At 48.7% G+C, this 17,465-nt stretch overlaps 1 protein-coding gene across 5 annotated transcripts in view; it reads left to right on the forward strand.

The window, feature by feature from the left end:
* cacnb2a (calcium channel, voltage-dependent, beta 2a) overlaps nt 1-17,465 on the forward strand; it is a 78,766-nt gene that overhangs the window by 26,968 nt on the left and 34,333 nt on the right. The window contains exon 1 of one of the 5 annotated variants that reach the window (XM_018756842.2): nt 212-1,077. The exons of 1 other annotated variant lie outside the window; for it this stretch is intronic. In XM_018756842.2, the coding sequence (XP_018612358.2) occupies nt 1,042-1,077 (36 nt within the window). In that variant the 5' untranslated portion in view covers nt 212-1,041. Of the gene's footprint in view, nt 1-211; nt 1,078-1,147; nt 1,697-5,545; nt 5,798-14,405; nt 15,782-17,465 lie in introns of those variants that run through there. 3 more of the 5 variants (XM_018756844.2, XM_029254795.1, XM_029254796.1) reach the window with 3 other exon arrangements.

The following is a 17,465-nucleotide window of genomic DNA, read 5'->3' on the forward strand; positions in this document are numbered from 1 at the left end:
GGAATCAGGGACAGCGCTGTCCCGGGGGCCGGCGCTCACCGTGCCGTGTGACATCGATCTCCACCCATTTCCCCTCCGCTCTCTTCTGGGCCGCCAGGTTGCCTTGCCTCCCGCCCCGGAGCGCCTTGGCAACAGGTGCCAGTGCGGTTTGGGCATCCTCTGGGGACGCCTACCCCAGAGAGAGAGGGAGGGAGGGAGGGAGGGAGAGTGAAGGAGAGTGAGTGTGCCAGTGGGACTGGGAGAGTATGAGAAAGAGAAGACGGGCGAGGAAGAGCGTGTCCATGTAAGAGTGAACAGAGGATGGAGGAAGACGGAGGCAGAGCAGAGAGAGGGATGGAGCCATGGGACTACTTGGTTGGACCAAGCTGAACATTGCTACAGGAGGGACCTCGTATGAGCGTCGATCGCCCACCCGCTGAGTCGTCTCCACCAAGCTCGGGAGGAGCAGGACATCTCCTCGCTCTCCTCCCTGTCTCTGTCCATACCCCTACCCCCCGCGGCACTGCCAACGCCAACATCTGTGCGGTAAAGCTTCTGTAAGCCCGGCCTCTCGAGCTTCCCTCACAGCTGTGCTGAGCGAGCGGCGGGGCATGGGGGGAGGGGCGAGGGCGGGATCTAACCTAAAGTAACGCCGGGAATCAGGGCTGTTATCAGACCTAGGCTTGAACTAGACGGGGAAGAAAAGGAAGATGCAACCAGCAGCCCCTTCTCCTTGTGGTCTTCGTGATGGGGACAGGTTGGACGAAGCCAGAGCGCGCCGTCCCGTTTCCCCTGCGTCGGACTGCGGCGGGCAACTCTAAAGCGGGTGATCCGATCCCGACCCCGATCCCGCTCACGGACAGATGCTGCCGTCCTTTTGGGATGTGGATTTAGACGTCCCAGAGGGAAAGCCAACAGGCCCAAGGGAGCAGCCTGGTGTGGCTCTTGACCACCCAGCTCCGTCAGTGACCTCTCGGGGGCTCAGAACGCCCCCCTGTGGAGGACCTGTTCTTCTCATGCTCTCCTGGGATACCGTGAGCCAAGCTCAGTGCCCGGGTGGCCATGCCCAAGCCACCCAAAACCAAAAACGTGTCCTGGGTGAGTATACAGGCCTGGGGAACAGACCCGTTCAGGGCAGACGGTGGGAACTGAAGGGTTGGGCGGGTGTTGGGCAACGGCACTCTCGGCGTCTGGGGGGTTTAGATCATTTCGGTTATATCACGTCCATTTCTCCTGTGGAACCTCCTTAAAATATGCGCTCACCTCTTACAAATGTGGCCATCACAACAATATAATTCGCTGGTGTCGTACGAGTGCTTTCTGCTGTGATGACGACCTGATTCTGGAAGTCGAGGTTCGACAGGTTGCGTAAGCCGGCGGAGTGTCAATACCGTAGTACAGCTTAGAGCATCACCGTGAGATTTAGACAGCGTGTAATTATTGCACACCCTCTCAGCAGGAGCTGCCCATTTATGGCGCTAAATGCCATTTGCCCGTCTCGCCCTCTTGTGACGGCGAATTATGACATCAGTACAAAAACCCAGCGCTTAAAACCCCGTTTTGCTGATGCTGCAGGAGCTCGGCTGTAAAATGTCATATTCCTGTTGAGTTGGACCGCGGGGGAGCCGGTACTGTCATTATGAACCTGTGTCAGAAGAGCAATAGAAGGATCCTCTTGGGAGTCGCGTGAGTCAAACTCTCCATGTCAATCGCTAAGGTATGGAATATCGTTGAAAGATACATTTACATTTTAATTTTTTCATATAGAAGACACTTTTCTCCAAAGTGAGGAACAACAAGAGTAAAGAAACGTGCATTGGCAGTTTAAGGGGTAATATAAAGGTGATCGTGACAGATATGAGGCGAAGTTCATGCTGCAGTTATGAGATCAGGAGAAAAATGGCTGGGGTTTCAGATCCTTCCTGAATGTTGGAAGGGATTTGGCAGTTCTGAGTGCCAGAGGGAAAGTATTCCTCCACGCTGGAGGCAAAACCAAGAACAGCAGATCGAAACAGCCTTCTTTCTACCTTTGCAGAGGTGATACTGGAAATGTTTGACCCGTGCGGAAAGATCGGAGAAGCGGATGCAAAAAGAGATGGGTTCCGAGACGTTCTTGAATGTTGATCGTGCGGTCAGAACTTCAGCGAGCTTTGGCTTAAGCTCACGTTTGAGATAATTTCCGATTGGTTGGCAGGTGCCCCTACCCAGAGGTGCTTGTGCGCTAGACGATTTCACGTACGGCTTGTTTTTTGCCACCAGATGTTCTGCTGAAACAATTAAGGTCAAGTTCTTCGCTCAGTGGTTCCATAAACAAATTCTTTCCTTGGGTCTGGGGTTCAGCCCTCAGGTCGCTTCTCCAGGTCTTGATCCGGCTGACAGTAAGCCACTTCCCAGGGTTATGAGTTGTGGTTCTGACTCAGTCGCGGATGCTGTGCTCCATGTCCTGCTTTCATCACACCATGTTGGGCGGCAGGGTAGCGCATGGGCAGCGGCACACTGCTGGCAGTAAGGAGCTTACGGGGGGGAGTGTGTTCCACGCATCCAATCTGTCTGCAGTGGAAGATGGCCCTGGAGAGGGGGGGGAGGACAGCTAGTGTGTTGTGGATGTGTGTGTGTGTGAGTTTGTGGAATTTACGTGTGTATTGTCTGTAGTGTGTCATGAGTGTGCTGTTTACAAGCTGTGTCTCCTCACTGTGGTCTGCAGTAATGTCAAGCAGGTTGGATAGAAGCAGATAAACCGGATCGTTAAAGACCAATAAAAATAACCAGTTGAAAGTAATGGCTGGTTAAAGGTAGCTAGTTAATAGCAGGTATGATGGCTGGTTGATAATGACTCAATGACTACAGATATGGTGGATGATTGATCATGACTGGCTGACAGCAGGTATGTTGGCTTGTTGGTCTTGGATTGATAGCAGGTATGATGGTTGTTGGAAAGTTGCTGTTTGACTGCAGATATGATGGCTGATTGATCATGGTTGGTTGACTGTAGATATGATGGATAACTGATCTTGACTGCTTGACTGCAGGTATGATGGCTGGTTCATCATGACTTGTTAACAGCGGACGGCTCTGACGCAGCCAGTGACACTGGTCTCCCTGGCCACAGATGCCTTTGCCTTAGGTAACAGGAGCATCAACAACGTTGATCCAATGACCTCACTCATCTGCCAGGCAGATGAAATTAACGATTGCCACGATCAGGTCCCTAGGAGGTCATGTAGGGACAAACAGTGACCCGCCCACTGGCCATCCATCCTCTGACTTTGAGGTACGCACACGTGTGACGGAGTCTTCTGAGTCTCCTTACTTGAGATGAGACCGTCTATGTTTGCCATGAACATTCCAGTCTCTCACGCACGCACACTCAAAAGAACAATCGAGTGTTACGAAACACACAAAGGAGCGGAGCCGGGCCAGACGCGCGCCTTGGTCAGTGCAGGACACGGCAGCGGTCACGGCAATAGCGATGGGGGCTGTCTCCGTGACAGCATCGAGGGCTGAGAGTTGGAGGTCCAGATGGTTCGCCTGGCAGGGTTTCCTGGGGCAGCAGGTCATGTGTGATCACCCCAACCCCCACTTGCTACGCTTGCACTCTCAACACATTTTCACACGAAACCACCAGCAAAAATGGGAAGAGGTCCTGAGTAGCCGGTCAACGTGTTATCGATAAAACTGGCGCTTCTCATGTAACTTTTGCTCGTTCCATTATTTTACTTACTGTTTAAAGAGCGTACAGGAAGTGAACTGGTGACTCTAAATTGTTTGTTTTGTGTGTGTATCTGTATCTGTGTGTCTGTGGGATTTCCTTGCGATGCACCAGCATCCTGATGAGGGTTTACCCAGCCTCACGCCCCATGCTTCCGGGATAGGCTCTGGACCACTGCAACTCTGTATTGGACAAGTGGTTGATGGATGGATGGATGGATGGATGGACGGACCGATGGAAGGTCTTCACCTTTGTTGAAGACCCAGTGCTCTTGCTTTGTGACTCCCTCAATCGAAGGACTTAAAGCTCTATACGCATCCAGTGCTGTATCTCTGAAGAGTTTTAAGTCTGGACCTAAATATGACCAAACTGAGATTCCGAGGACCTGGGGTGCAGTCGGCATCACGCTGTGACTGTGCTCCGAAGAAGCTTAAAGAAAAGTTCTGTATGCAATACATTAACTGACATGACTGCATTAAACACTGCGCCCCCTGCTGCCTGTTCATGATTATTCACAACTTGTCAGGTAGTGCCAGTATGTGTTGACTTTATAAGATTAGATACTTTATTGTCAGTGCATACAATGCAATGATCTTATGATATTTTAATTGTAGGTTCACTGCACCCGGATCAGATTTCTCCATGTGTGACGTGTCCTTAAGGACCACTGGTTGTCGTTGCCGAAACAGGCACATCTTGCATTTGCATCCATAACCTTCTGGGCTCATTTTTGCCATCCACGACTGCACTGAAGGGAGGCATTGCTCTGGCCAACTTTTTAATATGTTTTAAAAAAAGTCTACGGTACGAGACAAAAAAAAAATGGCGAGGGCCACTCGGCGCTGCCGAGGGCCACGGGGATTGTTGTTCTCTAAATCCGCAATTGATTCAAGCCCTTTAAATCTCCTTATCGAGAAGCAATCACTGCGAAATGAGATGGGATCTTGCGCAGACAGCGAGCAATTACACACACGTAAACTCAGGCATGCCCGCGCACACACACACACACACACATTTAAAATGAGCTGTCAGACAGTCTGGGATTGGCCATATTCTACACTGTACACGTTGCACTGAAAATCCTTTGTGTTTTTATTGATGGGATTTCCATTGATTGGACTGAATTATGACTTATTAAATTTTAGAATTAAAATCAACATTTTTTTTGCAGTCACAGAACGGGTGTCGAGTTTTACCGAATGAGCGTCCGCGACCAGCGCTGCACATGTTTACAGGATGAACCGAACGACAGCTGGTATTAAAGTTCAAGTTCGTAGTATTGGTTTTATTTATTTCAGTTGTGAGTTGTGCGGCATGGTGGCACAGCAGGTAGCACTGGTGCCTCGCCGTTCCTTAGGTGTGGGTCCACACTCGGGTTCAATTCGTACTCAGTCCAAGTGCGGTGTGTGTGTGTGTGTGTGTGTGTGTGTGTGTGTGTGTGTGTGTGTGTGTGTGTGTGCGCGCTTGCCCTGCAATTGATGGGCAGTCTGCCTCAAGCCCTATGCTTCCAGGATAGACTCTGGATCACCGTGACCCTGAGCTGGACAAGCAGTTATTGATAATGAATGTCTGGGTAGAATTTGGCCTCTGACCCATAAATAAGAGAACATCTGCATTATTAGGCATTTAATGGCTCTTGGAAACGGGTTCAAGCCGAGTGTCCCAGTAGGAACTGTGTTCACGCACTAGCTGGTGGATGGGGGCCCTGCAGCCACGGGCTGTTCTGCTCAAGCAGCTAATGAATGGTGACAGAGCGGCGGAACTTGATGGGGGCAAAGGGGGAGGGGCTGAGGGTTGCCCTGTGGCATGGGTTTTGGCGGGGGTGACGGGGGGGGGGGGGGGGGGGGGGGTGTTTGCAGTGACGGTTAAGTTTCCACAGAGCAGCACGGGGGCCCTCCTCTCACGAACCTCCGACAGCTCTGGGACACCGCAGTGCCACGGAAAAGATCGGAGCAGGACGTCCCGCGGGGTCCGACGTGAGCGGTTGCTCCCTCTCTCTCGCCGTCTACCCCCCCCCCGCCCTGGCATCGAGGGAACTCTCGGACCCGCGCGTTCGGCATGCTCGACAAATGCCCGCCGACACCGAGGACCAGGCACTTCATAGGCAGGGTAAGATCTCGGTTCCCGCCTCCTGAGGACCTCCGGCCCGACCCACGTGTGAAGTTCTCCTCTCCTGCTGATCCCGCTCACTGCGGCGTGGGTCGTGCGCGAACGTGCCAACGGAAAGTTCTAGACCGTTTGCAGGTTGCTCAGGTGATTCCGTGTAGGGTTCCCTTTGGAGCCCCATGGGGACAGTCATGAAATCGCAGGACATCGCTGGGCTTTGAGGACCGTTCTCCCGGTCCACGAGTTTCGGGTCGGGCCAAAGAGGTCGAAACAGGGAAGTGCTTCAGTTTAACCAGGAGAGGACGGACTGACTGAACGTGAGCGGTCGTGGTGCGCGTTTTCGTTTCGTGAACGTTTCTACGGTTTGTAGCACTTCTTGGATGTGCGTGGATGGGAGGGGTTTGGCATGAGTGGTCACAAACCGGACTTGACCGCGGATCCCTTCTCTCTGCAGGAAAGTGCGCGATTCGCCGTTCGCACAAAAGAGATCGACTGCAGTGAATGGACCTTGTTTTTACTAGGGTGCTGTGCAGAACAGGGGCAAACGGTGTAAACTGCAGTTACATTTACTCATTTATTCGATGGTTTCCTCCAAAGTGACTGACAATATTCGGCTACTTACAGTGATTTACCCATTTTTACACCTAGGTAATTTTCATGGTGTGTACCTTGCTCGGTGCTACCGCAACAGGAGGTGGAATTCGAACCGGCGACCTCCAAGGTCAACGGCAGGTGCTGTAACCAGTACATTTCTGCTCTCCCAAATGCGTTATTTACTAGTGGCGTTACAATGGAAAATATTAAAAATAATACCAATAAAAATAATTAGAACATTTATCACAAAAAACTTAGTTTGAATTAAATCAAATGGCTTTTCCAGTTACATTTATTCATTTAGCTGACACTCCTCTCCAAAGCAACTTACAGTATTAAGGTTACAATTATTTAGCCATTTATACAGCGGGGTAATTTTACTGGAGTAATTGAGGATAAGCACCTTGGTCAAGGGTACTGTACCTAGAGGTGGGGATCAAACCCACAACCTTTGGATCTAAAGGAAGTGACACTAACCACTCTGCTATTGGCTGTTAGAGTTTTGTTGTAGGAAGCCTCATCACAGTGGGGGATGGGGGGGTTGTGATTATGTGCGTGCCCCATGAAGAGTATAATCAGGGCTTCGTGAAGAAAGTAAAAAAGATTTGAGCTTCGTCAGCAAAAGAGGTAAGAAGGTTTCCAGGGAGGATGGGGCGTCACGGGAGCTGCGATGCATCACTTTGACCGCGACCGAGGGGCAGACGCTCTAGCGATTTTATGCCTCCATTCCACTGTTTTATCACCTGTCTCTCTGAAAAAAAGCTTTGTCTGTCATCCACATTTTGCAGAGAGATGAATTAATGTAAAATCTGCCCAGTTGTATGAAAGGATAAATAAATAGCTACGGCTAGGGGGTTCTCGACTTACAACGGAGTTCTGTTCCAACGACTATCATCAGTTGACTTCGTCGTGAGTCGAAAACCCCCTTGTACTGTATTGAATGAACCATCATGATACATAAACAATCAAAATGCATGAATGCTGCTTTGAATAGGGCTTTGTTATATTTTTTGCACGTGTCACATGTCCTTCATGTTAAAATAATACAGATTTATTATTATTATTATTATTATTATTATTATTATTATTATTGTGTAGTTATATTTTCATGCTGCACTATTATTTCTTGTTTCTAAGTCTTTCTTTTGTGTTTTCCTTTCTGCACCACCAGAGTATTCATGCTTTCACTTTACTAGCCATTGTAAAAAAAAAGCTACTTGAACAGAATTGCGAAAAAATACACTCTGTGAACAAAACATTTTTTTGCAAATAAGAAGCAGTCGCTGACAGACACACTGACTGAGTCAAAAAGAGATGCGGGCGCATTATGTTCGTACATTACGGATAAACCTCAGGAATCAAAGACATAATAAATAAGAATAAGAAATAATAAAGTTATTCACTGGTAACACAGTGAGTAGCACTGCTGTGAGGACAGGGGTTCAATCCCCTGCTCAGTCTATGTGGAGTTTGCATGTTCTCCCTGTGTCTGTGTGGGTTTCTTTGGGGTGCTCTGGTTTCCTCCCACAGTCCAAAGACATGCTGTTCAGGTTCACCTGTAGTGTGTGAGTGACAGAGAGAGTGTGTTCCACTGATGTACGGATGAGTGACCCAGTGTAATTAGTGTATCTAGCAGTGTAAGTCACCATGGTGAATAAGGTGTGTGGGCTGGTAACACTACATAGAGTTCATTGGAAGTTGCTTTGGAGAAAAGCATCTGCTAAATAAATAAATACATTTAAAATTGTTAAGATGACTGATTTAAATGTGCTTGTTCTGAGTTGAGCACCACCTGTATATGGAGGGAAGAATGAACGAATGGGCACTTGCTTGTAGGTGCTGTGCTCTTGCGTTAGCAGTTCAGCGTGAAAGGCGCTTTTTCGCTGCGCAGTTTGCGGCAGGACTGGACGAGATCTTTGCTCCAGATGGATGGAAACAGGCCGAATGGATGATGCGGAAGCAGCGCGCTTTGTCTCTCTGCGACAGCAGCGTAAGCATCGTTGTGCCAGGCGTTATCGTACTGCGGTAATTGGATTCCAGGCGTGAGGAAGGAACAGGCAGGATTGGATGCAGACGGGGGTTCGGCCTGATTAGGGATTTCCTGCAATCTGAGTACGCATTGTTTCGGAAGGGATGGGTGTCCTAGTGAGGGCTTGCGTAACAGATCCCTCCTCCAGAACAAAAGGAGAGAGCTGAGCCCCGTCCCGTTCCTAGAAAGCCAAATTGATCAGAGCAAACTAATGGGTGTCAGAGACCGCGAAAAAAGTGTAAAGCGCAAACATCTGTCAGTGGCATGCATGAGAAAAGGAGGGTGACTGTTCAGACGTGGACTTCTTCACACACACACACGCGCGCATAAACACGTGGATTGTTAGAACTTGATTATACATTTACATGTTTTTATTTGTCAGACACTTTTCTTCAAAGCAACTTCCAATGAACTCTGTGTAATGTTACTATCAGCCCACACACCTTATTCACCAAGGTGACTTACACTGCTAGATACACTACTTACACTGGGTCACTCGTCCATACATCAGTGGAACAGACACACTCCCTCTGTCACTCACACACTGTGGGTGAACTTGAACAGCATGTCTTTGGAGTGTGGGAGGAAACCAGAGCACCCAGAGGAAACCCACACAGACGGAACATGCAAACTCCACGCAGACTGAGCGGGGATCGAACCCACAACCTCTCGTACTCGCTGCGCCATCATGCCGTCCTGTTCACACTATACAGTGTGATTGCTTGCAATCTGAGTTTGACCCGTAAGCTAAAATGTTCAAATTCCCAATTTTAAGTGTGTCTGTGTGTCAGTAATCAGTTAAATTGATAGGACAGGATGACCCATTAGTCTCGAAACAAAGGGGAAATAATAAAAGCCTGCAATACAAACGCTTTTATTCCACAGTGACCTCCCTCTGACTCCGGTTTCCTATGAGTAGAATTATCTGGACTCATTCTTACTTAGAGACATCATGGACCAGCAGAAATAAGAAAAAAAATGATTTAAATACTTTTTCCTCTAATTCTAGACTTCTGGGACATGACCTGTACTGTCATAATGGGGGCCTTAAGATGAACGGAATCCTGTTTACCTGTATCCATGGCAGCAGACCGCCTCGGCAAGGGTTTGTTTTCTCAGAGGGACAGGTGGCAACCACCCTCATTACTTGTATTTGCTGTTTATATTCCCATCTGACGCAAACGGGATCTTCGGAAACTCACTCACCTTTGCCGTGTCCTTCACCCAGTGCTCTCACACATTTACCAGCAACTGGGACTTGCCGGAACCATATGGAAAGAAATTCGATCCAGTTTTACCGCACAAATCCCACACACGCTGACTGAAACCACTTGTCCTAAGAGGGGTCACGGCAAACCGGAGCCTAACCCGGCAACGCAGGGTGCAAGGCTGGAGGGGGAGGGGACACACCCAGGACGGGACGCCAGTCCATCACAAGGCATCCCAAGCAGGACTCGAACCCCAGGCCCACCGGAGAACAGACACAGGCCAAACCCACTGCGCCACCATGCCCCCCTGTCACACAAATTGTTTTCCCTTATAGAAAATTCTAATAACGCTCGTCAGGCATGTTTAACCAGACAATTAAAACTTCAAATGTAAACGCTCCACATTGCAGGTGGATATTTATGAAGGACTCACGTATATGGCAAAAAATAGCTGGTAGCGTAGCAGTTAGAGCTGCTGCCTTTGGACCCAAAGGTTGCAGGTCCAATCCCCACCTCCAGCTGTAGTACACTTGAGGAAGGTACTTACCCTAAATTGTTCCAGTAGAATTACCCAGCTGTATAAATGGGTAAAGAATTGTAAGTAGTTTAACCCTGTAAGTCACTTTCAAGAAAAGCTTCTATATGGGTGGCACAGCAAGTAGCACTGCTGTTTCACAGTGCCTGGGTGGGGCGAGAGGTTGTGGGTTCGATCCCTGCTCACTCTGTGTGGAGTTTGCATGTTCTCCCTGTGTCTGTGTGGGTTTTCTCCCATACTCCAAAGACATGCTGTTCAGGTTCACCCACTGTGTGTGTGTGTTCCACTGATGTATGGATGAGTGACCCAGTCTAAGTAGTGTATCTAGCAGTGTAAGTCACTGTGGTGAATAAGGTGTGTGTGTGAGTGAGTTCATTGGAAGTTAGTTTAGGAAGTGTGTCTCCTAAATTGATGTGTTATCATATTTTATTGGTTTCATGCAATGGATTATGTTCTATCGGTCTGAGAACCTTTTATTAACTGGAGAGGGAAATGAGGGCCTCACCTTGTAGTAGCTCGGTGTACCTAATAAACTGGCCAGCAAGGGTAAGCGCTCACTTCACTAGTCGTACTTTGTGTGTTCAGTTGAAAAAACATATCACATGCAATTCTAATAGATTAATGTCTAATAGTCTAATAGCGTAATGTTTCTCGTTAAGCGCTGCGGGGTCGCTTGGTGGCCGCGATATAACATCAGATGTAAAAATTAGAAAAGAACTTGTTTTGCAGACTCTTTCGTTGGTGAAACCCGCAGTAAAATTATGGATAAATGTGGAATAACGCGTGTCGATCGTGACATGCAGACACGCGTTTAGCAGCATCCCTGCGTTACGCTGAAGAGCACTGCGCGTACTCACGGTGCTCAGCGACGGCGCTGCTCTGACCCGGGGCCCTGCTATATTTAGCTCTTTGCCGTAGACGCCGCGTTGCGTGTCCTTATCGATCTCCGCGCTCGGATCGGCCCCGTCGGATCGCGCGGAACCGTCGACCCCCGGACGCGCCCTGGGTTAACCCGGAAGACGGCCCGGACGAGACCCCCCCCCCCCGAGGTCACCGCATGGTTGCGAGGACGGGGTACGTCATTGTCACTGTGCAGCAACCGTCCTCCTTGTCTTGGGGTCACTCGTACTGTAAGGAGAAGCAGCCCGACCTTGAGAGTGCTGCCCATCTATGGTAAAACAGACAGTCACCTTTCCTCTCCTGTGTTGGTGTCTCCATCTTCAAGATGGTCTGTGATCTTCTACAAGTTGCGCTTTGGCGGACTGTCTCGCACCTCTCTCTGTACCCTGTCTCACACCCTATGTTTCCGGGTTAGACTCTGGACCTCCGTGGCCCTGTTAGACCGTTGGCTGTTGATCATGAATTGTTTTAATTTATTCAAGTTTCAAATAGCTGGGCATTTTTCCTAAAAATCTGGGTCTAGTACCTTACTTAATGGTACGGCCCTTTCTAGGAATCAGACCTAGAGCTTCTTGCTCTTTGGCCATAAATTTCATTTTGTGTCCCATCCGGAGTATAAGATGCGATGGAGCACAGAGCAGAGGCAATTGCAGTTGCCTTGCAGTCAGCAGGTCCTGGGTTTGAGTCCCAGCTCCAGTGGTAGTGCTGCTGATCAAGATACTTACCCTGCACCGATACGGTAAAAATTACACAGGTGTACGAATGCGTATATAAATGTTTGTGGCCTAGTATATAATCCTGATTATAAATTGCCAGATAAGCTGCGCTATCATCTGCCCCACAGAGTCAGTGTTTAGCAATAATATAAAATGAGATACAGTTATTATCTATTAATTTATATGATGCTTCTCTGAAGGAACTTCTCATGTTAGGTTAGCACATTGAGCTATGTTAGTGTCCTTACTTTTTTTTTGCAACCTCACTATTATTTACTGTTTATGCCATTATGATTTGCTTTTACTACTGAATTATTCTATATAATATTATCATATAATATTCACCATAAGGTCTTCATTTATGTATTCTATTATTTCACTTTACTATATCGTACATGTTTATATCTTAGGAGACCAGGGGCGGTCTGAGTTACGGGTGTGAGCAGATATAGTAAGAAAGAAATGGGGAGGAGTGTAAAAACATGGTGAAGAGACCTGCAGGGGTAGCTAACTGTGATGGGTGACATCTGGTGAGAGTCTGCAGAGCTGTTAAAAACCATTTTTAAACGTCATTGTGCCTCATTATTGAGACTCTAAAGAACTTTTAATTTGAAAAAGATCGACTTTAGCGTTGATTTACCTTTTTATTTCTTTCCAGTATTAATTCAGTGTAAGTACCTTTATCAGGTGGATTCGAACCCCTGAAGTGGAGGGTGATGGCGTTAGCCGTTACCCCACCTGCTGGCCCGTCACAGTGGTGACGCAAAAAGGCCGGCATTTCGGCCTCAAGCCAGATCGGGGTTCGAACGCCGTCAGTCCACCTGTTGTAGCGGAGGACACCCCCTCAGCGTCGTGTTTTTTCTGGCTGCTCTGGGGTGTCGGACCTTCTACCGGCGCGTGTCGTTTGACGTCCTTCTCGTATCTCGGGCTGGAATATATGAGCGCCACGTGGGCTTCGGTGTGAGACAGGATGAAAAATGCCATGTCGGGCTATTTTTTGGCAGGAGATGAACTGTGTCAGTCAAGCTGATGTCCTGTAAGCCACAAAAATATGTTGTTCCTTCACGGTCTGCCCGTGAGAAGTCAGAAAAAAATTTGAAACTCGACTTGTCTGCACCTCAGTCACGGGGGATTATGACAGGAGTTTTATTTTTATTGAATTAGAATATTACAGTACTGCTCTGTGCACAGAGGCTGGCTGATGGATACACAATATGTGTGTGTCTTAGCATGGCAAGGGATTACAAGTCACATGGACGCCTGCAGAGGACCACTCGAGTATGAGGGACCACGCTTAAACAGAGCCCACCACCCGCCTCCTGACTTGCTGATGGGATGCAAACCTGCAGTGGTCCACTATCTTGGCACTGGGTGAGGTTCAAACCAGCTTCACCATGATAGATCTCTAAAGCGTGATAGCAGGTGTCCTCGGTCATGGCGGTCTGAACGTTCCCTTTACAGGAACTGTACTTTCTCTTTTTTTTTTTTTTTTGTGTCATGCCTCACATTTACATTTATTCATTTAGCTTTTCTCCAAAGTAACTTACAACTCAGAGAAAACAAAACTGCACCAGCGACAGACCAAGAGCTTTGGACACAGACACGGGATTATCGAAAAACGGCCTGTTCGTCTGATACCACCATGTTGCTGGTTCACGTCCCTCGAGCAGCTACCCGCAGAAGTGACATTCAAATAACGAATACATAGATGGTCGTAACAGGTGTTGTTGGACTCATTCATGGAGCCGTCAGGGCAGAAATGACACTGAAAGAAATGGGTTTGAGACCCTTCTTGAATGCCGGGAAGGATTCAGTAGCTCTGAGGGGGAGAGGGTGCTCGTGCCACTGCAGCCAAAATCAAACCTCAACAACAAAACCGACCAGAATTATATATATAGTATGCATAACATGTGCTGTAATATGTTTACAGCAGTTGATTCTAACAGTATTTTATTTCATATAATTTACGTTATAGTATAATATTTCATTTCGCTGCTCTCCATTGCAACTCAGCACATCCAGATAATCGACGCAGTTAATGGCACAACACCACGGACCTAAGATCTGAACCCTGAAGCGTCTTGAGCACAGGTTGAGAATGTGTGCGTTCCCCGCGATCCGTTCAGGTCGCTGTGCACGGAGTGTGACGCCGTGTCCATTCGCACATCAGGGCCCAAGGGGGGTGTGAGAAAATCCGAAAGACAAACCGATTGCGGTCCATTAGAGCGGTGAACTGAGTAAACCGTGCAGCGGGGTATATTTAGCTCCCTTTCAAAGCAAACTCCTGCCTCCTCTCCCAGCACCAGGCCGTGACAGTGTCGGCCCCCTCTGTCGAGCCGCAGTGTCTGTGATTGCGAAATAACATCGGCAGTTGAGCTCACAGTCACTGCCAAAGAGGTAAACACCCAGAGGTTACCACGGTGACTGAACAATATCATGTTGTACTACAGGACCGCGATGGGCCGACAGTCAAAAAATGGATTATCTTTACCGCGGTGTATGTAGGGCTCTTGGTTCATAATGTTGCACCATCATTCCTCCTCAGCGTTGTGGATAGAAAAAAAATGCCCAACTGTGTAAAAAGGTAAATCAGTGTAAACAGCTTAACATTGTAAGCGTCAGATGAATGAATGAATGAATGTAAATGCGCGTGCACCTCTGACGCTCGTGTGTATTCACAGGGTTCAAAGTACCAGCTCCGTTAAGGACGAAACAGGCTCTTTAAATCCGCCGTTCTTGGTTTTGGTTCCCATGTAGTGGAACGAGTTCCCTCCCTCTGTCCCTCTGAGCTGCTGAATCCCTTCCAAAACGGGTCTCAAAATGTCTGGATCTCCAGAGAGAAACAGAAACTTTCTATCACTTCTGTATGCAGCTACCCGTGTTCAGCACGCGAGCGAAAGTGGTGGCGTTGGACACACCGACGCTCTTTCGACATTCATGCGTCTGTGTCTAAAGCTCTTTGTCTACAGCAAAATTTTCTTTATATCCTTAGTTGACAGAAGCGCCCGATCAATGGACAAAAAGAGATGTGAACGCGCTTCCCTTCGCTCCGGTAAATCAGTCCGCTAAAGGCCTCCCTCTCTCGGTCATTCGGAAGATCCTGCTGACTTTGCTCACTTTTATTTCACAGTATTTAGACCGCGTAAAAACGATTTACATCTGTGACTATTACCCCAATCGTACACAATTTTTTTGTGCCCATATCTGTGCAGACAAGTGAAAATGTTAACGTGCAAAAAAATACAAATATATTCAAACGCCTCATATTAATACATAAATTCAATTCCCCGCACGTGTCTTGAGTGCGGTTTTAGCGACCGACTTCCTGAAGCTGACCGTACGTCTGCGACCGCACCTCGCCTTTCATTTCTGCCCTCGGGTTCCTGTAATTTACGTTTTTATTTATTTTTTTTCCCTCGCAACCAAAGAGACTTCTCTCTGTGGAAACATGTGGTACGACCACCGTAACAACTGCAAATGTGGTCTTCGCCCTCCCTCGCTCTTGCAAGGGGTAACCCCTTCAAGGCCCAGACACACACACACACACACACACACACACACACACACGCAGAGTAAATGGCCCCAGCTGTTTCTGCTTCATTCTGGAATTTTCGGCCTGCCCCGATGGCCCGGACTTGCGCTTCCTAACTGGTTGTGTGCGGGGGAGGGTTCGCGGGGTGGGGGGGCTCGACTTTAGGACCAGCGAGTGGCGGCGACTTCGGGAAGGAGTGTTTTTCAAGCGAAGCGTGGGAACGAAAGTGATCCCCAGAGCGGCGGTGGCGGGGCTCGAACCCTGCCTTTCCTCAGAAGGCGGACGCGCCGCTTCCCACTCGTTCGCTTGACTTGTGGAGGAGAAGTGGGAGAAGAAGGAAAGAACGAGAAAAGGGGCATTCTTCCTCCTCGGCTCGGCTCGGCTCGGCTCGGCGGCAATGCGCGACGGCATCTGAGGAGGCTTCCTCCGGGCGCGCAGGCATGTACCTCTCAGGGAGCGAGGAGTCGGATGTGGTGAGTCGCACGGCGCGCACACGTACACGCTGACGCGCGCGCGACCGGGAGCACCGCGTCCCGAAACATCCGAAACGACATCCGCGGAGGCGCCGCCGGCCCGCCTCCTCCGATCGCCGAAACGCAAGGCGGCGGCCGAGTTTCCGGAAATTTCCGAAAGGTCCTTAACTTCGGGGAAAGCGCCTTGTTGCGACCGTGTGGCCGAGCGGCGGCGCGAGACGTTCGGAACGAGAGGAAACGGGACAATTTGAGATGCGGGGCCGTCCTTCCCCGCGCTGTCAAAGTGGAGCCGTTTTCTTTTCATCCACATTCTGCAACATCTCAAATGTCCTTTTAAGGCCTTTCTGCCCGTTTTTTACGGCCAGCGCTTTCTGATGGATGGAGTGGGTCCGCAGAAGGTCATCTGGACTTTCTCTCATTTGCGGCACGAGCCCTTGGGCTCAGTTCAACTTTATCACAGCTCTTTCTTCTTCCCTCGCATTCTTTACAAAGAACAGAGTTAAACGGTAACCGATGGGGAGGAAGTCCTCCGAAGTATTTTATTAGAATTTTATTAAAATTTTGATATCATCTTACAAATTTGTCCACATGCAGGGATTTTTGTCTATTTAAGCAGCCGGACATTTTTTCAGTGCTGTTGAACAGGTGGCAAGTAGGGTCGCCGTAGGGTCGTCGTAGGGTCACGTCCATCAACTCGCGATCGGAAGGCTCTGAGTTTGAATCCCTGGTCTAGTACCACTGAGCGCAGTTCTGAGCCTGAGCTAATGAATAAGTAACGTTTACCTTGAAAATATGGTAAGAACACAATGGCTTTCGCCGGTTGACAATACTGGAAGATTTTTAGCATATTTCATCGCTTCTTCACAGGACGTATACAACCTGGTCTATTAAAAATCCTGCCACGGTGATGAAGGCGCTTAAACGCATCCGTGTTTCTCGTCAGATAAATCGTTTATCGGTTCACAAAGTCTGGGAGTGCTGTCCCGTCCTTTTTTCTAACAGACCGCGTACCGCTGGGATTCAAGCGCCTAAGCTCATTCTTTAATTCCGTAATCGGGATGAGTGCATCTTTTCTTTATTCTTATTTTAATAACCCAGGTGTATAAATTGGATAAGCAATTGAGAGGATAAAAACACAACATTGTCAGCTGGCCTGAACAACGGTGTCTTTTTGATTAAATAAGTATCCTGCCCAAAAGAAGAGTGTGGCCCTCATGGGAGTCACACCAGCAGCCTTTATTACGCTGCTATACTTGCTGGGTGTGAATATAATCCCCTACAGACAGGCTTGCTGCTTTCTTGAACTATACAAATCAGGTAACTGGTGGGAATTAGCAAGTAGCCCCTGAGTCGAGCACCGTCTCCGTTTCAGGGTCCGGGGGAATCTGGCCAGTTGAGAACGTCCACACATCGATGAAGGGTGAACGATGAAGGGTCTGATGATGAACGTGAGGGTCACCAAACATCTGCCCGCTTCTACCTGAAGTCAAAGCTGTGGAGTCGGAGTCATGGAGTCGTTGAGTAGTAGAGTCGTGGAGTCGGAAGCAATTTTTGGGTTACTGGAGTCAGTCGGTGAAAATGTACCGACTCCGACTAAATGTACCGCATACGCCGGCGTATAAATCAAGCCCGAAAAATTAGAGGTGTAATACAGTTTTTGGCCTGTATTCGCCGGATAAGTGAC

Source organism: Scleropages formosus, chromosome 9 (assembly GCF_900964775.1).
Source record: "Scleropages formosus chromosome 9, fSclFor1.1, whole genome shotgun sequence".
Classification (NCBI taxonomy): domain Eukaryota; kingdom Metazoa; phylum Chordata; class Actinopteri; order Osteoglossiformes; family Osteoglossidae; genus Scleropages; species Scleropages formosus.